The sequence below is a fragment of the Neolamprologus multifasciatus genome, chromosome 17, assembly GCF_963576455.1.
Source record: "Neolamprologus multifasciatus chromosome 17, fNeoMul1.2, whole genome shotgun sequence".
Taxonomy (NCBI): Eukaryota; Metazoa; Chordata; class Actinopteri; order Cichliformes; family Cichlidae; genus Neolamprologus; species Neolamprologus multifasciatus.
In genome coordinates this window covers 35,503,208-35,530,275 of record NC_140455.1, presented here as the reverse complement: position 1 = coordinate 35,530,275, position 27,068 = coordinate 35,503,208, and the positions used below count along the sequence as shown (strand labels likewise).

At 40.1% G+C, this 27,068-nt stretch overlaps 3 protein-coding genes and 1 long non-coding RNA gene across 4 annotated transcripts in view; 2 read left to right on the top strand and 2 right to left on the bottom strand.

Annotated features, from left to right (window-relative positions):
* LOC146499765 (sodium-coupled monocarboxylate transporter 1-like) overlaps positions 1 to 26,451 on the top strand; it is an 88,376-nt gene extending 61,925 nt beyond the window's left edge. Inside the window, exon 11 of the mRNA XM_085136824.1 lies at positions 26,382 to 26,451. Coding sequence (XP_084992950.1) covers positions 26,382 to 26,436 — 55 coding nt within the window. The 3' untranslated portion in view covers positions 26,437 to 26,451. The remainder of the gene's footprint in view (positions 1 to 26,381) is intronic.
* LOC146499768 (uncharacterized) lies at positions 2,677 to 6,776 on the bottom strand. The gene is made up of 11 exons (XM_085136820.1): positions 6,588 to 6,776; positions 5,469 to 5,555; positions 4,986 to 5,126; positions 4,726 to 4,865; positions 4,473 to 4,609; positions 4,274 to 4,367; positions 4,034 to 4,133; positions 3,657 to 3,916; positions 3,380 to 3,566; positions 3,081 to 3,208; positions 2,677 to 2,994 (listed from the first exon to the last, which is right to left on the bottom strand). The coding sequence occupies exons 1-11, from the start codon at positions 6,706 to 6,708 to the stop codon at positions 2,677 to 2,679; spliced, it is 1,713 nt and encodes a 570-aa protein (XP_084992946.1). The 5' UTR covers positions 6,709 to 6,776.
* On the top strand, positions 12,855 to 22,139 carry LOC146499766 (sodium-coupled monocarboxylate transporter 1-like). Its single transcript, XM_085136811.1, has 17 exons — positions 12,855 to 13,365; positions 13,777 to 13,896; positions 14,071 to 14,136; positions 14,244 to 14,295; positions 14,387 to 14,454; positions 15,474 to 15,512; positions 15,947 to 16,062; positions 16,158 to 16,298; positions 16,733 to 16,862; positions 16,963 to 17,051; positions 17,187 to 17,296; positions 17,755 to 17,822; positions 17,993 to 18,079; positions 19,491 to 19,705; positions 19,831 to 19,928; positions 20,006 to 20,094; positions 20,177 to 22,139. The coding sequence occupies exons 1-17, from the start codon at positions 13,141 to 13,143 to the stop codon at positions 20,279 to 20,281; spliced, it is 1,818 nt and encodes a 605-aa protein (XP_084992937.1). The 5' UTR covers positions 12,855 to 13,140; the 3' UTR covers positions 20,282 to 22,139.
* LOC146499767 (uncharacterized) lies at positions 17,938 to 18,626 on the bottom strand. Its single transcript, XR_014870040.1, has 2 exons — positions 18,562 to 18,626; positions 17,938 to 18,412 (listed from the first exon to the last, which is right to left on the bottom strand). It is a non-coding gene; the product is annotated as an uncharacterized LOC146499767 (long non-coding RNA).
* Positions 26,452 to 27,068: the final 617 nt, after the last annotated feature.

Here is a 27,068-nt window from a genome sequence, read left to right as displayed (position 1 = left end):
GTGTTTTGCAGCATAAAAACCTGGTTTCTAATAATGCTTTAAAATATAAAACAAGTAAGCAAAAACCACAACTAGATAATACGTTTAATGGCTTTATTTTGATGTCAGGCTCAAAATATTAAAACATCTCATGTAGTGTACATAAAACACTACACACACAAAAACAGTCATAAAACACTTTAAAACAATGAATTTAGTTCGGCATAAAATGACAATATGGAACCACATACAGGGAGGAATCAGAAGTGCCATACTTCATTTGAAGATCAAATGGTTTGAAGTAACACAGCTCTTTTATGTTCAACACCTTCAGCACCATATTGGGGTGCATTCTGACCTTAAATGCATGAAAATGGTCATCAAAACACAAGGTTTCCATCAGTTTTCCACAGAGCAATACAATGTCATCTTTCACAACAATACTTTTGATCTTATAAAACACTGGAATCTCAGACACTACCTCTGTACAGATGATAAAGTCAGGGCGGTACTCTGTACCATGATGCTTTATCCACTTAGCTGAAAAAACACTGGTAGACAACGCAGCTTCAAATTTTAAGGCAATTTCTGGACCTTCTTTCAGCTCTCCAAGTGTCACCATCTTTCCTGGTCCTAAAGCTAATCTTTCAAGGCTAAAAGACTCCCAATACATGGCCATACAACTTTGGTGTTTCTTGGCCAATGTCATTGTAATGTTTTTAAAGCTTTTTAATTGCTTCTTAAAGAAGTTATGTTTGGCTTCGTAACGCATGCACCACATGTGCAGAATTGGGCCAATATTTCGTATACTGCGAGGGTAATGTATCATGAAGTGATGCTTTGGTAGGAGACTGAGTGTGGGAAATAACTGCTTAAAGAGCTGATGATGATCAATAATCAAATGTTTGAGGTAGATGGTCATACCTTCTGACAGCACTGGTGAAAACACAATATTGACAATTTGTAGAAGCAGAAGTAGAAGATGCCAGTAGCTATCACCCACCTGTACTAAATCGCCAAACATCAAAGGTACATTACGCAATAAGCACCAAGATTGAATCGCATTTAGTCCTAAATCATTACTGCCATCAAACAACTTTACCCTTGGTGGGCGATTTCGCTGCTGATTGAAGCCATAGTCAAAGGCATGTATTCTACCAGCAAGTTGTTCAGCACTTAGGAAGTTCTCCTGAATGTACTGCAGCACAAGTTTCACCTCTAACTGAGCAACTCCCTCCAAAATGTCATGCATGATATCTACAGAAAAATTGTTGGCTGTGTTGAAATATTTAAGTGAATTCAAGAGACAAGTGCGTTTCACACCACATACATGAGGTAGCGTAGGATCTCTTTGTACACTTTCACAGTGCTGCTTATGCATATCAAGAGTTCTTAGTGCAACACCAGAATCATCTTCACAGAACACACTTTGAAAACAATCCTTCTCAAGCAGACAAAAGCGACAACAATATCGAGCTGCAAATGACTCCACGAACCCAAACAGACTATGCAAACCAAGATTGTCCCCAGTGACCTGGATTACAGTGCCATGAACCAAGTGTTTAAACATGGGAAGTTTCAGTCCCTCTGTCTCAAGAACTTTCAGATCATTGACAAGTGGCTCAAGGATTGAATTAAAGCCATAACGCTTTGAGTCTTGTGCATGAAAAAGAGCACACAAATGAATATTGACCAACAACGAATTAAAGATTGGAGGAAAATTCCTTAGTGTAAAGTATATTGCACCCAATTTATGTACACCCTTTTTAGAGCCCAGGGGATTTGCAGTTTCAAAGTCATCATAAAACAGTTGAATTTGTAAGGCATCTTTTTCTGCAGAAAATAGGGGACATCTTTTAACATAGGCAGCATCGATTAAGTCTGCATACACACCTTCTCTGGACATATTCCTTGACTTGAACATGTCGACAACATGGTGGTTTTGAAAGATAGTTTTCAGTGTTTCCAAAATAGGAACATATGCAAACCTATCAGTTACAATGACTTGATCAAAAGTCCCTGTGATCTTGTTTCTTCTACTGTCAAATCTTGTGCCAAGCACCATTTCAACAGGTTCAACAGTTGCCCATTTTTGTTTAAAGTGCCTATTTCGTTTAGCTTCTGAATTTAACAGTGTGAATGGGTTTTCAAAGTTTTTGAATGACTGCTCTAATTTCTTTTTACTTGTTGTGTCCTGTGAAGGTAAGCTCTGTAAAGCTGCATCTTTAGCCTGAGTATGAATCTCAAAAAACACTTCCTCCATTGAGGAGACAAAACTATTCACAGTAGATTGGCTTAATCCAGCTGCCCTGAGCTGTGCAACAGTAGAGGCACACATATCCAAAGTGCTCTTATTTGAACTTTTCAACATTTCAGATGTTGTGGGTGTTTCTTCTACATTAGTTGACACCACCTCCCCTGTAGTGCTAACTTCTTTAACTGCCACATCAGGCTGTAAATTAACATCAGTGTCAGCCTGTTGGTCGAAATAGTTAAGGTGTTTGGTATTTAAATGTTTTCTAAAACCTGAAAAAGTGCCAAACACACAGCCACAGTCACGCTGGGCACATTTAAGGCGAAGATTTCTTCCAGGTAAGTAACCATGGACTAACCGTAAATGCCTAACAAGCATGTTTGAACCAGTGAACTCAGCCTGACAGACAAAACACTTCATGATGGAGAATTAACCTTCAAGCCCTAATGAAGCAACCTTGCCCTTATTTCAGCAACTCTGGGACTTTCTTTGACTTTGCCAACATCTATATTGTACACAGTGGTTTGGATGAACGTGTACATGTTGTGAAGCATGGTGTTGTAAGATGTGCCAAACACAAAATGTGCTTTAAACAGTTCATCAAAAGCACCAAGTGAAGAGGTAGACTTGCATGGTATGGCATTCTTGTCAAGAATAATGAAGAACTGGTGGATGTCATTCTTTTTCACCCCAACAGCCAGGAGATAGGGTTGAGTGCTGGTAGTGATGGCATCAAGGTGCTCTTGGATATTTGTTCCAGTCTGAAAAGACAAATACAGACAGGGAATAAGAATCAAGTGTTTCTTAAACTGGTAATTCATACCATAAAAATAGAAAAGAAACAAACCTTCTTGAAGACCACGAGATGCCTTTCTGCTTGAGAAGCTGACACCTTTCCTGGTCTCTTCTGACCCTGACCAGATGGTGGAATCAGATGTAATAGCAATAGAATCGCTGAGAGGTCACTGTCCCAGCCTGAAAAAAATATTTGTTTTTAATAAAGTTGAATCATCATCATCAATAACAAATTTCAATGCATCTGCATTGACAAAATGTTTGAGTAGACCCAAAATACAAAAGGACAGCTGTTCTATGACAAACATTATATATGCTGTGAATGTGCTAATCAAAGAAATAACAGCTCACCAATGTCAGCATTAACTTCAGTGGCATCCTCAGGAGAGTCAGCTGCCAGCAAGAGTTCTTCCAGGTCACTGGTAGAAGGAAGCTTTCTGCCTTGTTGGATAATCTTTCTTTTGAATGTTGTTGGCCACCTCTCCAGCAACCTGCCTGATACATCCTCACCAAACATCAGTACAAAATCCTGTTCGATCTGTAACAGGGATAGAGAATAGAGAATTATATCTGCTATCTGCAAAAAATAAAATGTGTTTACATTGTCAACGTAATGAAAAATACTCACCAAGCCTTTGATATCTTTGAAACGTGGAAAAACAGATAGTATGTTGCTTGACAGCAGGGGGTCAAGGACCATGTTGTGTCGATAAACAAATGTCAACTTCATCTTCTTCTTGACTGTGTCTTCATCAGCTGAATGTTTCATCAGAGAGATTGCTTCCTTACACTCATCCTCACTCAGCACGTTCTCTGTAACAAACTGCAACTCTCGTCTGACAGTTGGTCCACCACACTGGTCTTCACCCGATGATCCATCTCCTGGTGCTAGACAATATGAAATACAACTTTATCAAAACTAATAATAACATTTAATAACCATTATCAATACAGAACCGCAATTTGGAACTGTATTATATGTTTCCACTTAATTATAAATGTTACCTCCAGATGATAATCGCCTCTCTTTAGCAGTGCATCTCTGTATGGTTTTAATCCTCCAGGCCAAATACCCAGTGCCACTCTCGCTATCATAATAATGTTCCTTGGAGAGTGACATATACAGACATTTTGTTTAATTTATCAGTAAGTTATGTAACCATGAACAGTTGATAAGGACATACATTTTGGCAGGATTTAAAATTTTGATTTTAGTTGTATCAGTTATTACTGTTAGCTACTTACATAGCCATTTTTTGAGTATGGGTCACTGAGGTAAGGGAAAAAGGTTACAATTCCTCTGGCATACATTTCTTTTACCTGCCGTGGTGGTGATGTACTGCAAGATCAAAAGGAAAAGAACTAGTCAGCTTCCCTGGAATTAATAGAGATTTAAAATAATTTGAAAATGATAGTAAAAATCACAGGGCCAGAAATAAATTACCCATTTTTTTCTGTCATGTCAGCTACCAATATGTTGACCATTTTTCTTCTGGTTTCATCCACCAGGGACTTGGTCCGATTGTACTCATTTATTATACGTTCTCCACCAGGTTCGCTGGTGAGAATGGATTCCACCAACTGGAAAAAACAATAAAAACATTCTACATGTTGATATAACCACTACAGTTCAGAACACTTAAACTACAAACAAAAAAGACACTATTAGAAGAATGTGGAAATCTGTTAACTCTTACTTGCTTAGCTTCTGCATCCAGCTTCTGACGTTTCCTCAAAGGGCTGTCTGAAAGGATGACAGTATCCTGTGAATCTGATGAATGTGGCGATGATAACTGGAACCGCTCAGGAGACACTTCTGCAACAGATGTTTCCAGACCTCAAAAATAGGAGCAAAACAAATCAGTTTAGACTCATTTTATACACTCTTTGAATAAACAATGTAATAATGACACACACAAAAATGACATTCAATGAAACACACATCATTCAAACAAACCTGTTTCATATTTGATGGTTAGTACTCCGGTTGAGGGATCTGTTACTATATCCTTAAATACATCCTCATCCAACTCAGTCCCTGAACTATCAAAAACTTTCACTCCTTCTGTTACGCCTGGCACACCAAACTTTGCAAATGCTGGAAACAAGCACACAACTTTGTGTAAACAAAAAGATTACATGGCATCTAATGTTTTGTAGCTTAAAATGAAGATAATTTCAAGATACTTCTTCAAAAGTGAGTCAGATAAATAAAAGCTAAATTATTAAGCGCCACTAACATGCTTGATAAGTGGTAGATTAAAATGGGTGACACTCACATTATGCAGTTTTTTCCCCACTAAATATACATTCATAACTAAGATGCTTCCAAAACACAGATCATTTTCAATTAATCATAAAATGCAGTTTGAAAAGACTAAATAACAAAAAGAACTTAAAGCCCCTTGTACACCTTTTTTATACAATGTTGGTTTCTTACCTGCAATCAAAAACTCCTTAAGGCTTGGCTCAGATACTCTAACAAATTTCTGCACACCTCCGAGTTTTGCTTTAAGCAGCATGCTTCCTGTAGACAGTAATTTCTTATAGTCAGTGCTCTTCATTGAACTACAGTAAACAGAAAATGTGAATATTAAATCAGTCCAATAAATACCAGCAAAATAGCCTTGCAATGTTATTTCTTACTGTATGTTACTTTTATGTCAGTGTAACAAGGTGTTTCAGCTCTTTGGCGGTAGTTTTTAGCCCTTTACTAAATGAGTATTTCATCTACAAGCGATATAATCCTCAATACAAAACTAAAGTAATTACTACTACTTTTTACCATTTGTCTGATCTAACTTAGTACTAGGGAGTCAGTATTTTGTCATCATTAGGTAACATACTGAACAGTCTGGTAACCAAAATGGAAAAAGGAGCGGGGTAACTTTTGTCAATACCATCAACTCACAATAAATACAAATGCTGTCATCTTAAATTCAACCTACTAAAAAAAAGCATTAAAAACTGAATCCTGGACATTTTGGATACTTTATCAAGCTTATAACACCTGCTGGTTGTACTCCTGTAACTGTAAAATCGCTGAAGACAGCCAAATTAAAATAAGACAATAACCTTACTGAAAACGACCTCTATATCTGGTACATAGGTATCAAAAAAAGAAAAATGTAACATTTAGTGTAAACCTTTAATTAGTTAATGCTTGGGTTATGTAATTTAAAATTTGACGATAGCGAATTGCCCGCGCACTGAGGTTAGCCAAAATGCTAGTTAGCTAGCTAATGTTAAGATGTAAATCCCAACACATGGAGGGTTTAATTTAATGGAATTTCGAACATACTAGAACACAACACAATCACCACTACACACTGAAATAAATTTTGATAACAAGCCTTACAGTCCAACACTGATATCAGTCAACTTTTTTTTTAGCTAATTAACAACCTTACATTAGCATACAGACAGTGTCACATTTGCTTCTGGTACAAAATGAAATATATAATAAACATGGACAAAAGGAATGTAACCTTATTTTAACGTGCTATCTGTGCTTAAAATGTCGAATTGTTGGTTTAATAAGTAAATATGAACAACTTACCCTGCAACTGATGTGAAGAAAATGGCGTCCTGAAAAATCCTCTTGGTTTGAAAACGAGTCTGTGGTGGGAGGAGCTTTCTAGAGTAACGTTGACACTGCCTCTTTTAACTCCACGAATCATCACCCACACTGGGGGGCGTTTTGCTCCAGCTGTTGTTATAATGACTCTATTAGAGTAAATACACTTTAACACTGCTGATTTAACACTGGGAAATTTACTGTGTACTTTGTGTATATATTGTAGTATGGAAAATGATCATTTGGAAATGCTTAAAATGGAAATGATCATTTACTGTGAGGTGAGGTTGGGGTGTGGACAGTGGTTGTGCTTTTGTAACGTTGAGGTATGGACAGCTACACACTGAGGCCTCAGTCCTGCTTGTTCACATTTTATTCTGTAAAAACTAAATTTTCACTGCTTTTATGACCTTTTAGTGGGGAGAACATAGCTAGGATTGAATGATTTAACAAATCTTTTAAATCCTTTGTCCTCCACAATGCTAAATGGCTGGGAGTCCTCAATCACCATGCTAACCAGGTCTTCATCTATTTGAGATTGTTCTCCTGAGGAAAGACAATAAAAACAAAGGAAAAATATAAATATCACACACGTAACTTATTACAGCTGTATAATATTGTTATATCATTACTGCATGCTATATTATCATGGCATTTGATGGTTCACCTGGTCTTGCTCCACAATCGGTGTTCCCCTATTCTCATGCAAAGCTCTGTAGTGCCTAAGCATGGATGAGGTGTTGTTGTTATATCCCAGCTCCCTGGCACATAGCAAACACTTCACCTTGTACAAAAGTAAAGACAGCTTAACATAAATTATATTGCACCATCAGTATTATGAAAATACATCTTCTGTAGAAATTTACATACCTTGTTGGGAGGAATAAAATCAAAATGTTCCCACACAGGGGAGGACATCCTCCTCTTCTTAGCTGGCTCCATTCTCTCCTGATATTCTCTCCTCACTCTCCTAAACCTCCAAACTCTCTCCAAACTCTCACTAACCGCAACTCCCCATCAAACACCTACATTTTTGAATGGAGTCTGAGGGGTTTGTATCGCTGTTATAGCTCGCGGCAAAGTTCGAACCACTTCATGAACCAGTCACGTGGTACAGCCGGGCAGCGAGGCTTCGGACGTCATCATTTTCAGCTCCTCCCATAAATGAAGCAAGCCTCGATACGCGCATCGCGGAAACGCCCCCTCCATTACTCGACACAAGCTTCGAAGCCTCGATACAGAACGTCACATCACTAGCAAACATGGCTAATATGGCTTTCGGCAAATGTAACCATGATATAATCTCAAATGTCATATGATATGAGACAACCTGTCCAGGGCGTACCCTGACCCCGTCCCAATCACAAGAATGTGATTAAATTTTTTATATCAGGGCCTAGACCCTGTTACATTCTTTCAAAGGGTGTGATTGGCTGGTTTAGTAAAGTGTTCAACTACTAAATAAATAATCCAGTTTTTCCAAATACTTTCACGCAGTCGCAGCAGATGGCCGTCCCTCCCTAAGCCTGCTGAAGGTTTCTTCCTGTTAAAGGGCAGTTTTTCCTTTCCACTGTCACCAAAGTGCTTGCTCATATATTGTTGGGTTTTTCTCTGTATGTATTATTGTAGGGTCTACCTTAAAATATAAAGCGCCTGGAGGTGATTGTTGTTGTGATTTGGCACTGTTTAAAGAAAATTGAATTGAATTTAAATTGAATTGAATTGAACAGTAAGCTATTTCTATAGGCTAGTGTCTCAAACTGAACACAGCAAGTTTTGCAGTAATGTTTTGGCAAACATTTACAAGTTCTTGATCTTCCGAACAAACATTTATCTCCTATATTTTATGATAATAATTAACACTTATAAACACCAATAAACACAGCAAGACATTCAATGTAAATGCCTGACAAAATAAACAAAAAAACAAAACAATCTACTGGTCCTGTAAGGTGAAGGTTTCTGAGGCCCCGAGCTTCTTAATGTACACCAAGGTAACCTGGACTCGTTGAAACTACCTGGGGTGGCCTAGAATCTGATGATGATTGAATGTGTCCTGTCCTGTGGAAGTGGGTGCATTCGTGATTCAGGTCACTGAGTGAAATGCATGTACAAATTAAGGCTGCATTCAAACAACATCTGCTTTGGGAAGACCATAAATTAACTGCTTTGGTTTTTTACTTCATCTTCCTGCACTTGCTCTTACAGGTGTAAGATGTGAGCCTCATCTTGGTCACTCCCATTTAGACCAAAATTATATAGCCAATTGCATTTTTCATATAACCTCTGGGATCTCCTGGTCTAACAACACTTTCAGTCAAAGGCACTTGGGACACTTTTTCAATCCTTTGCGGCATCAGGTCTAGACGTGGCTCCTTAAAGAGCCAGGTTTCCAGCTATAAGGTTGCTCAAGTCTGTGATTAGTACCCTGTACAGGACATCAACTCTTACTCTCAATGTTACCATATTTACATATATATTAAGCGGAACTTAATCTAGCAACTGAGGCTACAACCACTTTAAAAATATTTTTAATAAGATTACAATATAAGTGAGAATTTAATAATTTTTTATAAGCAGTCACACTAATGGCCACCACAAAAAATATGCAGGTTTAATGCACTTACACAGATTTAATTCACTTTTAAGACCTAAATGCCACGTTCATTCAGAAGAAGGGAAGAAGTAAGCAGGGTAGCCTCTGCAGAACTGCATGTGTTACACCACTCCAGGACAACTTGTAGTAAACAGCAAACCGAGTTTATTTGGGTACTCGAGAACCGTGGCTTTCACATACAGAACCCAAGAATAACTCTCTTCTTTTTTTCCTTTTCTTTTTGCCGTTTGCTGTTTGAATAAATGGTTTTCAAATTCTCTGCCTTGATCATGATGTAATTTACCAGGAAAACCAAATTTCAAGGAAAAGTCATAAAAATTTTTATCTGCTGCTGTTTTGCCAGATTTGTTGCGTGTAGGGTAGGCTTGAGCAAACTTGGTGAAGTTATCCTGTAACACTAAAATATACTCATACCCTCCCCTGCTCTTTTCGAGATGGACATAGTCTATTGAAACCATTTCAAAGGGTGCAGTAGCCGGCACGTGACACATGGGGGCCCTACGCTGAACTGTAGGTTTTTTCTGAATATTACATTTGCACACCTGTGTGATGAAAAACTCCATATCTTTGTACATATTCGGCCAATAAAACCTACTCCTTGCCAAATTCATCACACGGTCCACCCCCAAGTGACCCATTTGGCAGTGAAGGTGTTTGTACACCAGTTCTTTGTACGATTCTGGAATCACAATCTGAGTATAAGTCACAGTCTTTCGTATCAGCAACCCATCATCTGAAATAAACAGCTTTTTCCACTCATGTAGTAGCTGTTTTACTTTAGGATTTTTGGTCGCTGATGTTTTGTCAAAGCTTGCACCTGTACACTTTAAGTTGAGAACATAAGTTACGGCAGAGTCCTGCTTTTGAGCTTGTAATAGCTTCTGCGTTGTGATTCTCACATCTGGCTGAGTTTCTGTAAGTATTTTATTTACTTCTGGATTGCACGTTATAGCTGATATCCAATCAAGTTGTTTTTCTTCCTGTGTTTCAATGGCATTCAGTACTGCGCTTAACACTTCAGGCGAACACAGCTCAGTACATTCTGACATGCATGAGTCCATACTAGAAGGTGTTCTGGACAAGTCTGCATCCACGTTACTTTTTCCAGGTCGGTATTTCAGTGTTATGTTAAAATCAGCCAGCTCGGAAACCCATCTGTGTCCTGTCGCATTCAGTTTAGCTGTGCCTAAAACATAGGTTAAAGGGTTGTTGTCACTGTATACTGTCACTGAGGGAGCATAGAACAAATAGTCTCTAAAGCGCTCAGTCACCGCCCATTTTAGTGCCAAAAACTCAAGTTTCCCTGAGTGCCACCAGTAGTTCTTCTCAGCCTGTGTTAATGTTCTTGATCCATATCCAATTACTCTTAATTTACTGTCCTGCCTCTGGTACAATACTGCACCAAGGCCTTCTTCTGATGCATCGATGTGCAGAATGAAGGGTTCCTCAAACTTAGGATAAGCCATCACGGGTGGATTAGTCAAAACATCCACCAAATAGTCTAGTGCTTTTTGATGGATGTCACTCCATATAATTTTTTGGGTGGGTGCAGCATGCCCCGCCTTGGCTGACCGCGCTGGTGTTTGGGTGTGGTCAACTGAGAGTAAATCATATATATTGCATGTCTTGAAAAATCTTGTACATAGCTTCGGTAGTATCCTAAAAATCCTAAAAGCTTTCTCAGCTCTTTAATGTTTGTTGGTGGGTTGTCCTTCAAAGCTCGTACTGCTTGTACCTCTTTTTCATCCATTTTGTAACCGTCTGCTGAAATGATTTTGCCCACATAGCGGACCTCATTTTTAAACAAGTCACATTTATCAGGTCTTAGTTTTACTCCCCAAGCCTGCTGACGTTTGAGAACTGATCTCAAATCTTCAATATGCTGCTCAAATGTTTGACTGTACACTAAAACATCATCTAAATATGGAGTGCATATTTTGTCCGTCAAGCCTTCTAAACGTTCCTCCATATACGTTGGAAAGCTGAAGGCGCATTGGTGAGTCCAAATGGAATTCTATTCCATTCATACAGCCCCCAGGGTGTTGTGAAGGCGGTATATATTTTCGAGTCTTCGCTGATTTCACCTTGATAGTACGCTTTGCCTTGGTCAAGCACACTAAACCACGTATTGCCGCCAAGTCCATCAAGGATTTCCTGTATTCGTGGAATAGGGTGTCTGTCTGGAATGGTCTTTTTATTGAGGCCCCTATAATCGACACACAGTCTCAGGCCTCCATCCCGCCTCCTCACATATGGTGAGGTTGATTTGCGAATAAAGTCTTTTTTTAACAAGTCCTGAATGTGACTTTTTACTTCATCATCGAGAGCACGTGGGACCGCATTATAGGATTTGGCTACAGGAATCTGGTCAGTGAGTTTGATATCCATTTTTAGATTTTTTATGTAACCAACTTCCTCTTTGTGTTTAGCAAATGCGCCTGACTCCTCCCTTAACATTTCCATGACAGCTGCCTGTTGTTCTGTGTTAAGGTGGCCCAAATTGACAGGTGGTTCCCAAGGCTCTTCTGGTAAGCTAGGTGAGTTCTGATTGTCCTTTTCTACAACCGAACCTATCTGAGCTTCTTTGAGATTCACAGGATAACTATGTGTTACCCTCTCTATGTTACCTAGAAGGGTTTTAGGTGGCAAAACAATGTCATGTTTGGTAACATTAGTAACATAGATATTGACTTTGCGGGTATTGCCTGATACAGACAACAACTGGCAGTTCGATTTCAGACCCTCATCTAAAGACAGGTTTTCCTCTGGCTCAAAAAGCATTTCACTTTTTACCTTTAAGTCTGTTTTGATGGAACAACTAAGGCCGTACATTTGTCCACTCGGTACAACAATAGCTTTGCGTCCTGATCTGACAGGATAAGTAACTATCTCGCTACTGGTGGTGTGGATAAGGTTCAACAGTGCTTCTGCTTTGCTTGATCCTACTCGCTTGGCTACCCAGCTAATGTTAGTACTGCTCTATTTTAGCAATGTATCTTTTCTGTAATTAGTTTTCAGTTTTTTAACCCTATTCTCGTACTTAATTCAATATTAACGACTTTAATCTTGTAATTGATTTTTTTTTCTAAATATGGTGTAATACTGCCTCGTAATATAAGTTATTTCTTTGGTCACAAATTATTTTTGTAATCATTACACCAAAACAAACCTGAAATAATCCCTATATGTTCCATTTTCATTTGCAGAAATGACAAAGCCAAAAACCAAACCATGCCCTTCCTTTCAGGCTCCAAACACCTGCAACAGGAAGACATGCAGTGGATGCCTGTGCAGCCTGAATGTAAAGGAGGGTTTGAAAAAGAAACAAGAACAGTTTAAGAACAGCAACTGGGCTGCCTCTGTTAAAAAAAAAAAACAGAAATGCGATCAGGGTGGTTAATTCAGCCCAGTTGTCAGTAAGTTTAAAAGTTCTGATCTAATAAGTGGTTGGTCTGCTAGACAATTCTTTATTAATCACAGTTGTCAATGTTTTCTTGTATATCATGAAGTAAGAAACTAACAAGACATGTATATACTCATAAAATATTTATTTATAAAAGAGCATAAATAAAAAAGTTATTCACATCAGAATAACATCATCACATTAAAGACATCAAACTAGAATCCACCAGCCACAGCACAAGAAAGAGGACCGTTAAACATACATCCAGTTTTCTGGTGGTGGCACAAAGCACTATTATTACCCAAGTTTTAGGGTTGGGTTCAAACTCGAAATTCTAAACTTTATTCATTAACTTTGACCTTAACCTGAAAGGACGCGTGCGCGCACCGCCTGGAGTAATTTATCTTACAGTTCAATAGAGTACCTGGAGGTGATGACACCGCCTTCCCAGTTATCTACAAAGCACTGCCTGATAAACGCTTTAGCTTCATTTCAGTTTTGCTCCGACTGATAAAATGTCCGGGGATGCTCACTTGCTCGTGGCAGCAGACTATGTGGTGTTTGCTGTCGTTCTGCTCCTGTCTGCTGCTGTTGGTTTTTATTACGCCTGGAGAAGCAGGAGACAAGGAACCTCCAGGGACTTTTTAACTGGGGGCCGAAAACTCAATGCCCTGGCTGTCTCCATGTCCCTCACTGCCAGCTACATGTCATCCGTCACTGTGCTCTCCAACCCAGCCGAGGTAACGTGTCAGGACTGTCCTGGATCTGCACTCAGCTTCCTCAGCGCACAAACATTTATTCAGAGCTTAAATTAGAATTTTACAAAATGCGTAAAACTGTGATTTCTGTGCATTAGAAGACGGCTGGAGTCAGCTAACCGAGCATTACTTTGAGTACATTGCTTTCAATTTCAAACAAATCAAATAACGTATTTAAAGTTTTCATGTTACTCACCAGAGTTCAGCACTGTTCATATGTTGCTCCAAAGCTCGTTCAGTATCAGCAGCATCAGTGTTTCAAATGATCTCCAGCAAAGGTTCACCAGCCTGACTCTGGCACCCGGTGAAGAAACACCGTCGCCTGTGTTGTTCTTTATATGATACTGTTTTGCTATTTTTTGTTTCCTTAAATGCTTTTCAACCTGTCCGTAGGTGTATCGCTACGGAGCCATATTTGGCTATTTAAGTATTTCCTATGTAATAGCAGTGGTGTACACATCCGAGATCTTTCTCCCAGTTTTCTACAGACTGGCCATCAACAGCACATATGAGGTAACTGTGGTTTTGTTTTCAACATTATTTTAGCTATATTTTAAACTGTTGGCTGGGCTACACCTGTCAGTAAGTGTACAAAGTACAAGCTTTGAATTGGAGGGAGTGAGGGGAACTAGAAGTTTCATGTATCAGTATCAATATGTGTCTTTTCTCTGTCTGGTCTCTGCCAAGTATCTGGAGCTGCGTTTCAGCAGAGCCACTCGTCTCCTGGGAATGACGATCTTCTTTTTTAACGCAGTAAGAAGCCAGTGGTTCAATCTTTGTAGTGCTTTGACTTCTGCACATAAAACTATGTTGGTATCAGCAGAGACATGTTGTTGTGACTTTCTAACTCTTTGCCACAGTTGCTCTACACTGGACTTGTAATTTATGCTCCAGCTCTGGCTTTGAACCAAGGTATGTCAGCTCCAGTTCACAGCAGTCAAGTTCATGAAGGGATCTTGAACAAGAGTGTTTTCCTGTTAATGAATTTCCCTTCTTTTTGCAGTGACTGGTATGAACCTGTGGGGTGGGATTATTTCGACAGCCACTGTTTGTACTTTGTATTGTGCACTGGTTAGTAAAACATTTATTACATACGACACACACACTGCAGTGCATCACATTGTCAGTCGAACCTCATCGAGCATCACTAAGCCAGGAACCTTAAGAGACCCCCACTTTCACATTCAGCAGAGATTAAGTGAGAATTTTTACATTTTCCTAAAATTCAGGAGGTCCCCTTCCCATTGACCCTTTAAAACAAAATATCTCTCATTTAACATCACCTCTGATTTCTTGACGTTTTCATTTGGATGATTTAATTCAAATCATTTGTTTTGTTTCATGAAAAATATGTGCCCATTTTTAAAATTTGATGTTTTCACCTGCAATCACTAAGGGTCAAAAGTTGAAACCGTGATTGCATAATGTGTTGCGTCACCTGTATGTTCTTTCTAAAAGTCTGCAAACATTTGAAAGCTTAGAAACCAGTTGCTTTATTTTACAGAGCACAATGTTTTCTCATTCATGGGTAATCTAGGACTTCAGCTTTTCAACAGTCTTCACAAAAAATGTGACTCTTCAGACAGGACAAATTTTCACTTTGCTCCACTGCAGATTAAACAGAGGTATACAGCTGTCTGTGGATGCATTAGTTGTTATTAATCTCTGGCACTTTTCCATAGCTTGTCCTTTCAGAGGGCCTGGTGGCGCCAGTGTCCGGCAGCCTCGCCTCTGTCAGTGCGCCCCAGGGCAGCTGTGGCTACAATGTAGCTTGCCATTGCCAGTGTGTGAATGTGTGTGTGAATGACTGAATGTAGTGTAAAGTGCTTTGGGGTCCTTAGGGACTGAGTAAAGCGCTAAACAAATGCTGACCATTTACCATTTACTTTGTTGTGTCTCTCTCCCCCCCCCCCCCATTAGTGTACTTGTTACTGAAAAAAGTAACGTTGTTATTCCCATCACTGGTGCCTTCTGAAAATGTTCTACTACAGAATACGGTCACATATTTCCAAGTTATGCATTCTGTTCATAAATACAGCTTCCTAACCTTTTTGACAGAGATTTTTCCTGTTTCGTGGCGTTTGTTACAGGGTGGCCTGAAAGCTGTGGTGTGGACAGATGTTGTTCAGGTAGGGTTCTGCAGAAAATAAAATGAAAAAAATACACAATACAACATGCCCTCCAAATAGTTGTGGTAGATGGCTGCCCCTCCCTGACGTTGACGTTTCTTCCTGTTAAAAGGGAGATTTTTTGGTTCACACTGCCATTTGATTGCTGGCCTTTTCTCTGGATTGTAGGGTCTTTATCTTACAGTATAATGTCCTTTTGTTATGATTTGGAACCATATAAATATATTCCATATGCTATGTAAGTAAAACTGAATTAAACTGCAATCAGGTTTCGGTCTAATTTTATCGACACCACAACCACATTTGAGTCATGTCTTCATTCTTTGCAGTATTCATGTAAATTAGCAAGAATTTGATAACTGGGACCAAAATCTGTCAACATAGTTACAGAATACAGATCTGCCAACCAAACAAATCTCTGATTTTTCTTCTAGATTGGAATAATGTTTGCAGGCTACATGTCTGTTATAATCAAATGTGTGATCTTAAAAGGAGGAATCTCCACTATCTTGTCAGATGCCCAAGAAGGAGGAAGAATTAACTTTGTGGAGTGAGTATGTGTGTGTGTGTGTGTGTGTGTGTGTGTGTGTGTGTGTGTGTGTGTGTGTGTTATACATAAATCATCCTTTCATTGTGTAATCCCAGCTTTGACATAAACCCTCTGAGAAGACACACTTTTTGGACACTAGTCATCGGAGGGGCATTTGGTTGGAGTGCAGTTTATGGGACCTACCAACCTCAAGTTCAGAGATACAACTCCTGCAAGAGCATTAAACATGCCAGATTGTGAGTGATTCAAAGGAATGTATTCCTTCCTTCCTGTTTAGCTTGCAAAGCACAAACTAATCAGGCAGGGCACAGATGACCAGCAAGCTAAAACCAAGAATCTTGTTGCGGTGAGGCCACAGTGATAACCATTAAACTGTTTTAATAGAGAATTAATGCAAATACATTGTACAAGGTTCCACATAGTAATAAATTAAGAAAACAACGATATATGACACGTCTATTTCCACATCTATGTAAATTCTGATTCAGCCAAAGGCACTACATTGGTGGGGTTTGCTGGCAAATGACACATTTTTATCGTAAACTCAGAAAAGATAGCTATGATAAATGATGACATCATCAGCATACAGTGATAGGAAATATAATCTCGTTTGCTATGCTACACTGATTTTTGTATGCATACTTCCCTTCTTCGTGTTGTGTTTTTTCAGAGCTCTGTTCATCAACGTGTTAGGCCTAGCTTGCACCCTGACATCGTCAGTGATTTCAGGGCTGTGTCTTTATTCGTTCTATAAGAACTGTGACCCATGGAAAGCTGGACACGTTTCATCACCTGATCAGGTACATACACATAAACAAAGAAAACGAAGGATGTACCAAGTGCCACTGTTTTTATTCAAGTGTTTTTGTGATCTTTCAATAAAGTTTTTTTTCTTTACAGCTGTTGCCTTATTTGGTGATGGATATCTTGGCAGATCACCAAGGTCTTCCAGGACTATTTTTTGCTGCAGTATATAGTGCCTCTCTGAGGTTCATACAACATAATTTGTTATATTTTTATTCATCTGATGAATGATGCCTGTAACATTTAAAGTTGTGCCACATTTAAAGTCTCAGTAATGTCCATTACTCCAAAGTAAACATGGTTCATTTGTTCATGTTCAGCACAGTTTCTACTTCAATCAACGCAATGGCTGCAGTGACCATGGAGGACCTGATCAAACCACGCATAAAACTGTCTGAGAAAAAGCTGCTCTTAATCTCCAAAGGGCTGAGTAAATAATAAGTTATCTGTTGTTTGTTTATAATATACAGTGGGGCAAAAGAGTATTTAGTCAGCCACCAATTGTGCAAGAGAGGCCTGTAATTTTCATCATAGGTATATCTCAACTATGAGAGACAAAATGAGAAAACCTTGTGAAGATTTACAGAAAACGTTTGACCCCTGTCATTGCCAACAAAGGGTATATAACAAAGTATTGAGATGAACTTTTGTTGTTGACCAAATACTTATTTTCCACCATAATTTGCAAATAAATTCTTTAAAAATCTATGATGAAAATTACAGTCCTCTCATGTTTTTAAGTGGGAGAACTTGCAAAATTGGTGGCTGACTAAATGCTTTTTTGCCCCAGTGTAAACTGCATGTTATGTTAGATTAAACTAATCTCTGTTTTGTGGATGTGGCTGGTAGTTGATAAAAATGTCATTTTGTGATGTGATGTTTTTGCAGGTGTGTTTTTTGGAATTGTATGTGTTGCCATGGCTGGACTGGCATCACTCATGGGACATATGATGCAGGTAGAGGGATCTGTTAATGCAGAGCTGTCAATGTTTTCAGGCAAACAAATCCAGGAACGTTGTTGTTGTTTATTAGAAAGCATGTTAGTTACATAAATAAGTACATTTTTCACCTCAGTAAATACGACCATTTTTAAAGTGTTTTTTGAGCTGCAGGTCTCTTCAAACAGGCAGTGTCCATCATTGGTGGGGTCACTGGGGGTCCTTTACTCGGTCTGTTCAGTTTGGGTGTCCTCTGTCCATTTGTCAACTCCAAAGTAAGTCCATTCTCATTTTGGTATTTTCATTTGAAAATTTCTACCTCCAGGGATCTCAAAATCTGGCCAAAATCAGCCCTTGGTAGCATGAAAGAATCGACATTTGTATCATTGTTTCAACTGTATTGCATCAACCTGTCATAGTATACAATTACCGTCTTATACGGTAATTGCAGTATAAAAAGTCACCCTTATTAATGTTCAATGTTTAAAAAATGTTAACGGTATAGTGTTTTCAACGAGGATGTTAGTGACACCGAGTTAAACCACAAATGAAGACCCTGGAGTTTAGTTGCAGCTTGTTTAATTGTCTCCATGAACATGTGGTGAAAACTGAAATGACAGAAAATAAACTCCATCTCAACAGGCAGAAGCATGTTTACATCATTAAAGTGCATTACTCTCACTAAAACATTCATGTTAGCAAAATATACATTAATATCCAAAGCTATCTGTATAAACTGTCATATAAAGTAACTTACGGCGTTCCAGCCTGATAATTCGGAGTAGATGGCATTTGATTACATCTCCATACTGCCTTTAGCATTTGGAGCCTGTTTCTCAGCAAAACTGAGTGCTTGACCAAAACCGGAAGTGCTTGACCAAAACCGGAAATGCTTGACCGGAACCGGAAGTGCCCCGCCAGAACAGGAAATACATTTTAGCGATATTTTCCTTTTAACTAAAACTTAAGTAAATCATGAATTATTCATTTTAACAACACATATTAATTTTTTAATGGCAAATCCTTTTAGAATTATTTATTTCAAACTTATGAACCTATTTATTCAGAGAAATGCCTTAAGGGCAACACAAATGGCATGAAAAAAAATAACAATTACCAAATAACTTTAAAAACCAACTATAATCTTTATATTTTTTTATTTTTTGTTTGTTTGTTTGTTTTTACTGCATAGCTGTAAAACCCCATCAATTTACCCTGTTCAGTGGAACCAACTCGCAGGATTTTATAATTTGTTGAGATTGAGTTTATTGAGTTTATTGTTAGGATTGGATCAGGTGCTGAGCCGTCTCTTGGTTGCACGGCGTTGATGGGGGCTTGCTGGTTGAGCATTTCTTCTTCACTCACCTTTTTCCACTCTCTGTGGTTACACACCACTTTGTAACAAATCGTTAGTTATTATTCCTCATCTAGTTATAATCCATCTCTCTGGATTGTAGGGTCTTTACCTTACAATATAAAGTGCCTCCAACCAAGTTTTGTTGTGATTTGGAACTGTATAAATGAACTCAGAAATCATCCGTTTTCGCTTACATAGTTCTGCTGTCTAACTGAAAATAATATTGAAAAATGAGCCTGAGCGTTGAGTGACACTCGACTCTGACAAACATTTTTGACTATTGGTCTATGTAATATATATTTCATGAAGCTCCTTATATTTGTCCACAGGGAGGCCTATGGGGCCTCGTGGCAGGTTTGGCTGCTGCTGTGTCTGTGACCATTGGAGAATTGATATCCCCTTCTCCTCCTGAGATGACCCGACCGCTCTCGCTGAGCACTAAGGGTTGTAACTTTACTTCTGGTGGCAGTCTCAACTGGACTACCCCACTGCCAACAGAACCAAGTCTTTTTACCACAACCCCAGGACAGAATACTGATGACATGTAAGTGTGGTTCAGTCTGTGTTAGATCAATTAATATAATATTGCCTGGTGAGATGGGATGACTGAGCTTTCCTATAATATAAATAAAGGGCATATGAGAAAAAACGAATCTCTATCACCACCAGACATGCGGTTCAGTGGCACTCTCCATCCTACCTTTATTTCGTTGTCATTGGAGGTTTAACATCTATTATTGCTGGAATAATCATCAGTCTCTTGACAGGTAAGAAAAAAAGAAAAGATTTTGCCATTGGAACTGTGATATCATTTTCTTATTGTTTCTTCCACTTATCATTTCAGGGGGATTGAGGGAGACGGTGGACCCGAGACTTATGCTAATGAAAGAAGACACTCTTTCTTATCACCTGTTCAAACGTGTCAAAGACGGGGTACGTGCTGAAGAGCAAAGGTATCAAAAGCAACAGACTGAAGACAGGTGCTCAATTCTGCCTTGTACTTTTCCTTCCTTAGGTCATGGGAGGAACAGACAATGTTGGTCAGCCAAACAAGGAGGATGGAATCAATAAACCTGCACATGAGGAAATTGACAACAATACCCGTGTCTCATCTTTTTAACGACCGATACAGCTGAAGACAGAGCATCTGCAAAGCTCAAATCCAGGATTGTACTCATCTGACTTCATAAGAAATGAGACCAAAGGAACTGAGTTGCTGGCGAGACAATAATGTTTTTATTTTTCCAGTGATTCCGTAAAACGTTGCTCTGCTCTGACCAGGAGGGCAAAGCAGACTTTGCTCACTTCATGTACCAGCCAGAGATGCTGAAACATCCACAGGATACAATCCACACAAACAGTTTAGGTGATGAATACATGATGATGCTATTTATTACTGAGTCATAAAGCTTTTTTAGCTTTGGTTTATTAACCCAAATGCCAAGAAACTCTGAAAGCTACAGTAATGGTGAAAAGAAATGACACCCTCTTTAATGGTATGGTTTTACATATTAGAGCAGCAAAAAATAATCTAGTGCTTAATGTATCTTAAAATTAATAAAATGCAACATCAGATGAACAACATCTGACGCACATACTGCATCATTTTATATCTGACAAAAACTAATCCACAATGCAGATTCAATGTGCGAAAAATTAAATACACCCATACTAAATCCGTAGGAATTAGCAGGGTGTGTAGCAACTGTGTGCTCCTAATTAAAAGCATTTGATTAACTGATTATCAGCAAGTGTGACCACCTCTATACAAGCAGAAGCTTACAGGTCTGGAGCAGTGAGGTATGTGTTTTACACAATTCTAAGGAGGAAGAACATCAGCAATGACCTTAAAGAAGAAAAGAAATCCAAGAGCTACTCCTCAGGCTCTCTTTTTCATAAAAATGAACATGGCAGCACGGTTCAGGCTCACAAAGTGGAATCTGAACAAACCACAAGACGACGTGACCATTGTTCTTCAGAAAGACAACAGCGCCACATTTTGCAAAAGTTAAACATAGCACTTCAACACAACCACCTCATGACAATTGTCAAGCCCGGTGGTGGAGAGGTTACAATTTGGGCTCGTTTTCCAGCTACAGGACCCGGGCACCTTGCAGTCAGAGTCAATCAAACTCCTCTGTATGCCAAAGTATTCAAGAGTAAGATATGAAATCATCTTTCTGGCCAACAGTTAAAGCTTGGACCAAATTGTTTCATGAAATAACACCAGCTAGTCTATAACAGAATGGCCAAAAAAGAAGAGTCTGGTGTTGCAGTGGTCCAAACTCCAGACATCAGCTCAATTAAAACATTGCGGCAGGATCTTAGCAGAGCTCTGTATGAACAAATACCTGCAAACCTCAATGAACTGAAGCAATGCTGAAAAGAGAAGGAACCAAAATTGCTCCACAGGAATGTGAGAGATTGAAAAAGTCCACAGGAAAACATTATTTTGAGTTATTGCTGCTAAAGGTGGGTCTACAACCTACTGAAAGATGCAGTGTAAGATTTCATAGCCCTATGAGAACCTCCCTTTTCAGAATCCAACTGTATCTTTTAAATGGCTGTGAGACTGACACCAGCGCTGATCCACACAGGTGTTCACTGTTCACAGACACAAACTACATCTTTCTTGGCTGCCACCTCAAAGCACATTGTGCGCTGTCGGTCCTGGGTGCTGCACAACAACATTCAATATTTAATATTTACTGTTATTTACACTTAGCTAGATTAATGCGATGGTGCTGTGTTTATTATGTTGCTCTCTTTTTTTGCTTGTTTTCTCTTATTTTCTCTTGTTTTCTTTTTTTTTTTCTCGACAGGTGATCCGGGAGATTTTTTTTCTTTTTAAGTGCCCTTTCTCACTGTCCCTGTTCCCCTCTGTTTTTCTTTTCCTCCCTTTCCTATCCCTCAGCCATGTTTGTCCCATGTGTAACAACTGAAAATAAAATAAAATAAATAATAACAACAAAGGTCGATCAAGTGGACCAATACGGCCAGTAGCGGTTTTTGATACGGGTGACACGGGCGGTTGCCCGGGGCGGCATCGTGGTGGGAGGCGGCATCACGGGCATCGGCAAAAAAAATTAAAAAAAAAATTCTCGTACTCATGCTGCCTCGACATCAGCCAGCGCATACTGGTGATGGCATAGGCACCGATCGGTTTTCTATCGCCCATTTGCTGGGAGTAAGGGCGCCCTCCGTTTGCGAGGTGTGCCTGCTGCTTACGGCACAGGGAGGAGAGGGCGGGGCGGCGGGGAATTCTCTGGCTGGAGCAGCATCTAATAACCAACTCGCAAAATAAAACAAAATAAAAACAAACAAACAAACACGAAAACACCAGACATCATGATACAGACTTATAATTTGCACCAATGTTTTTTTGAAATTCTATACGCGGAAAGAGAGCACGAGAGCCCTCGGTGCGCCTGCTCGCTGCTGAAGTCAAAGTAAACGTTATTGTCATCTCCGCTACATAGAATAGAATAGAATAGAATTCAACTTTTTTGTCATTGCACATGCACAGGTACAGGGCAACGAAATGCAGTTTGCATCCATCCAGAAGTGCTTTAGCCATGATATAGATATATTACAATATATATTAGCAATAATATAGATATGTAAGTATATTACAGAAATGGGTCTATTATGGTATGTTATAATGTACACGGTATGAAGTATGTTATGAATATTCTATAACTATAAGTATGTACAGGCTGTAGAGAGTACAAGCTATGTACAGGCTATGAACAGGATATAAATATGAAATAAAAAACTATACAGAAATCTGAGATATACAGCTATACAGAAATGTGAACTATGCAAGTTATAAACAGTTGTAGGATTAAAAATTATCGTATGTACAGAATGATTATTTACACAGAACTATACAGTAGTGCAGTTAAGATCAGTGAGATATGTGGATAATTTCTACAGAGGTTATATAAAGTGCTGGTGATTGTGAGTGTTGGTTCAGTCCATGTTATTATTGTGTGTTTGAGGGTACAGTTGTCCATTGTGTGTGTGTGTGTGTAGGTGGTTGTGGGTGTGTGTATGTTCAGTCCATGAGTTTAACGTGGGTCAGATGTCAGGAGGCAGAGTTCAGGAGTCTGACAGTTGTGGGGAAGAAGCTGTTCTGGTACCTGGTGGTCTTAGTCCGGAGGCTCCTGTAGCGCCTCCCTGAGGGCAGGAGGGTGAAGAGTCTATGTGATGGGTGACTGGGGTCTTTGATGATTTTCCCAGCCCTTTTCAGACACCGCTTCCTGTAGATGTCCTTTATGGCAGGAAGTGGTGCTCCGGCGATGCGCTGGGCAGTTTTCACGACCCTCTGCAACGCCTTCCGGTCCAAGGCAGAGCAGTTCCCGTACCAGACTGTTATACAGTTGGTCAGGATGCTCTCGATGGTGCAGCGATAGACGTTCACCAGGATGTCTGAGGACAGGTGGTTCTTCCTCAGAGTCCTCAAGAAGAAGAGGCGCTGGTGAGCCTTCTTGACCAGCTTGGAGCAGTTGGTCGTCCAGATGAGATCCTCGGAGATGTGGACTCCCAGGAACTTGAAGCTGCTCACACGCTCCACAGCCGTCCCCTTAATGTGGATGGGTGGATGTGTGTCAGCATTCCTCCTGTAGTCCACGATGAGCTCCTTGGTCTTCTCTGTGTTAAGCAGCAGGTTGTTTCTGTCGCACCACTTAGCCAGACGATCCTCCTCCTCCCTGTAGGCGGCCTCATCGTTGTCACTGATGAGGCCAATCACCGTGGTGTCATCTGCAAACTTAATGATGGTGTTAGAACCACTGGCAGGTCTGCAGTCATGGGTGAAGAGGGAGTAGAGGAAAGGGCTCATCACACAGCCTTGTGGTACACCGATGTTCATTGTGATTGTAGATGAGCAGCGGTTATCCAGCCGGACATGTTGGGGGCGGTTGGTCAGGAAGTCCAGTAACCATTTGCAGACGAGGGAACTGATGCCCAGGTCTGTCAGTTTCTTGATGAGTTGTGAGGGTGGATTGTATTGAATGCTGAACTGAAGCCTATAAACAGCATTCTGGCGTATGTGTTGTTGTTGTCCAGGTGTGAGAGGACAGAGTGCAGTGCGATGGAGACTGCATCCTCTGTGCTCCTGTTCTGGCGGTATGCGAATTGGTGGGGGTCCAGGGTGGGGGGGGGAGACAAGATTTGAAGTGTGCTAGGACCAGCTGCTCTAAGCACTTAGTGATGATGGGGGTGAGTGCTACTGGGCGGTAGTCATTGAGGCTAGATGGGTTGGAGTTTTTGGGTATCGGGACGATGGAGGTAGATTTGAAGCAGGCCGGTACCACAGCGTGGGCCAAGGACAGATTGAATATGTCTGTGAGCACTCCTGCAAGCTCCCCAGAACACGCTCTGAGAACACGCCCGGGGATGCCATCAGGACCTGCAGCCTTGTGGACATTGATCCTGCTCAGCACTGCTCCTACATCGGTGGGTGAGAGAGTCAGAGGTTGGTGGTCTGGCGTCATGTCTGTTTTGGTTGTGGTTGTGGGGTTCCCTCGCTCAAAACGAGCATAAAAGTTGTTGAGCTCTTTGAGGAAGGAGACATCAGAGGATGCGGGGGAGGGTTTGGTGGTCCCGTAGTCTGTAATGGTCTGGAGTGCTTGCCACATGCGTCGGGGGTTGGAGTTGGAGAAGTGTTCTTCTACCTTCTTTTTTTAATGGTGTTTGGTTTTTTTGATGCCCTTCTTTAGATTAGCCCTGGCTGTACTGTAGGCGTGTGCATCTCCTGACCTAAAGGCAGTGTTGCGGGCCTTCAGGAGGAGACGAACATCCCGGTTCATCCAAGGCTTCTGGTTGGGGTACATGGTGATCCGTTTCTGGGTGGTGACACTGTCTGTGGTTTCGGAGATGTAATCCAGTACAGATGAGGCGTACTGGTCCAGGTCTGTGTGGGTGGACATATTTCAGTCTGTGTTTTTAAATCTGTCCTGGAGCACTGCGTCTGTCCCCTCTGGCCACACTTTACTTGTCCTCACAGCAGGTTTCACACGTTGGATGAGTGGTGAATACCTAGGTGAGAGGAACAGGGAGAGATGGTCCGAGATGGTCCGATACATACAGTCCAGTATATAGAGAGTTGAGACGACGAGGCTCCAGTTACAGCAGTGCAAGTAAACAAACAATAAATATAAGAAGAGTAAGAAAACAAATATACACTTTAGGACCAGAGGCAAAGGGATCAATAACAATTTAAAATTTATAATTTACAGTTTGATGATTTAAAGTCTCACACACAACCCATTGAAAGGGGAGGGAGACCTGCTGTTTCCAAATAGAGCACATTTCATTCATAATGTTGTAAATCCAAGCCCATTATGTATTCTTGATTTGAATCCTGGCTTGTGTGAAATCCCAGAAATAAACCTTAGACAAAGTGAATCTGTGAACTAAGGTGTAGGTCTATTAGGGTCTATTAGGTTATGTTGTGGCGATCCTCGAGTTGGGGGATTTGTGTTCGCCCGGGGCGCCAAACAGGCTAGGACCGCCACTGAATATGGCAAGACTATGTAAAGTAAGGTAAAGTAAATCCGTTTGGTATCTTTGTTGGCCTTTAGACATCAGTTCTAAGCGGCTAAAGAACCAAAACGGGACAGTCCTCCCCCCCCCCAAAAAAAAGAAAAAGAAAAAAGAGATACACTTAAAAACTAAAATATTACATTAAATAAGACACAGGAGCTTGTTTAGAGATCAGAGACACACTTTTAAAGCTCTGCAACATTGCACACCACCCAGTCTTGTCTGTTTTAACACCAGTTTACTTACATTTTTGTACAGCCTGATAACGACAGTTTTTAAAGGGTTGGTCATGGCCTTTCACACTTTTGAAAGGAGAAAAGGAGATAGGGAGGGCCAGGAGAGAGAGCACACAGAAACCTTTACACAAAATTAAGTTTAGCTTAGTAGAAAGTAAAAATTAAAAAGTAGTCATAAAAAACACTCAAGTAAACTACAGATACCTGAAAGTTGTACTTAAGTACAGTAACAAAGTATTTGTACTTTGTTACTGAAGTAACAAAGTATTTGTACTTTGTTACTTCCCACCTCTGGGCCACATAGTTTACTTAACGCAGCTTGTTTCACAGCTGTTTCCATCACTTAAATGATAACTGATAAATAAACGATGATGATAATTGTCAAATGTCAAGTACATGATTTGCAGACATTTTAATAACTTTTATTAAACTCAGCACAGTCTCATCCATCATCAACACAACTGATCGAGCCAAATGTCACACTGACTGACAGACAATTGCTTCACATCTCCAGAGTACTGAGTACGTACCTGATCTATTCACAGTACATGGTGTACATGGTTAACTCTGTCCTTTGAGCACTGGTATGTGACTGAGGCTAAAGCTGAATCAGTTAATAAATCTTCATGATTAAAATGTCAGTTGTTACACGATGTTGTTGCAGGTTGCGGTATCAGAGTGTTGTGTGTTTCTATAGCTGACCTGGCATCACTTATGGGACTACTTGTTCAGGTAGTGAGAATCTGATACAAGTTACAACATGATAATGCATGAATCTTAAATGTGGCCTACCAAACACTTCTGCAGATTATGCTGTGTTTGCATTTGGAACACCACGTGTATTTGTTCTGGGCCCTCTGTGATATCTGAAGGTTTGATAATCAGTTATTGCATTTAAGACACACTGCTATGGCCTGTGTGGACTTTTACTGTTATTTAAGGGCTACCCTTGTGTTATTTTCGAATGTTTATGCACTTTATTTTGTTGTTATGGTAGGCCATTAAGGTTTGGATCGGGAAATGCCGAGCTAGAATCGGAGTTTGATCCGCTGAGCGAGAAACAAGATGGCGAGCCACCCACGGACCCATTGAACTGTCCCGAGCAGGAAAAGGGAAAACGCC

Excerpts from the sequence above, each read along its gene's own strand:
- LOC146499768 (XM_085136820.1), bottom strand. The coding sequence starts at position 6,708 with ATGATTCGTGGAGTTAAAAGAGGCAGTGTCAACGTTACTCTAGAAAGC. Across the intron at positions 5,556-6,587 it reads TTCTTCACATCAGTTGCAGG|GAAGCATGCTGCTTAAAGCA; the intron begins GTAAGTTGTTCA and ends TACTGTCTACAG. Across the intron at positions 3,567-3,656 it reads TCAAAGATATCAAAGGCTTG|ATCGAACAGGATTTTGTACT; the intron begins GTGAGTATTTTT and ends TCCCTGTTACAG.
- LOC146499766 (XM_085136811.1), top strand. The coding sequence starts at position 13,141 with ATGTCCGGGGATGCTCACTTGCTCGTGGCAGCAGACTATGTGGTGTTT. Across the intron at positions 17,823-17,992 it reads TCATGGGACATATGATGCAG|GCAGTGTCCATCATTGGTGG; the intron begins GTAGAGGGATCT and ends CTCTTCAAACAG. Across the intron at positions 19,929-20,005 it reads AATCATCAGTCTCTTGACAG|GGGGATTGAGGGAGACGGTG; the intron begins GTAAGAAAAAAA and ends TTATCATTTCAG.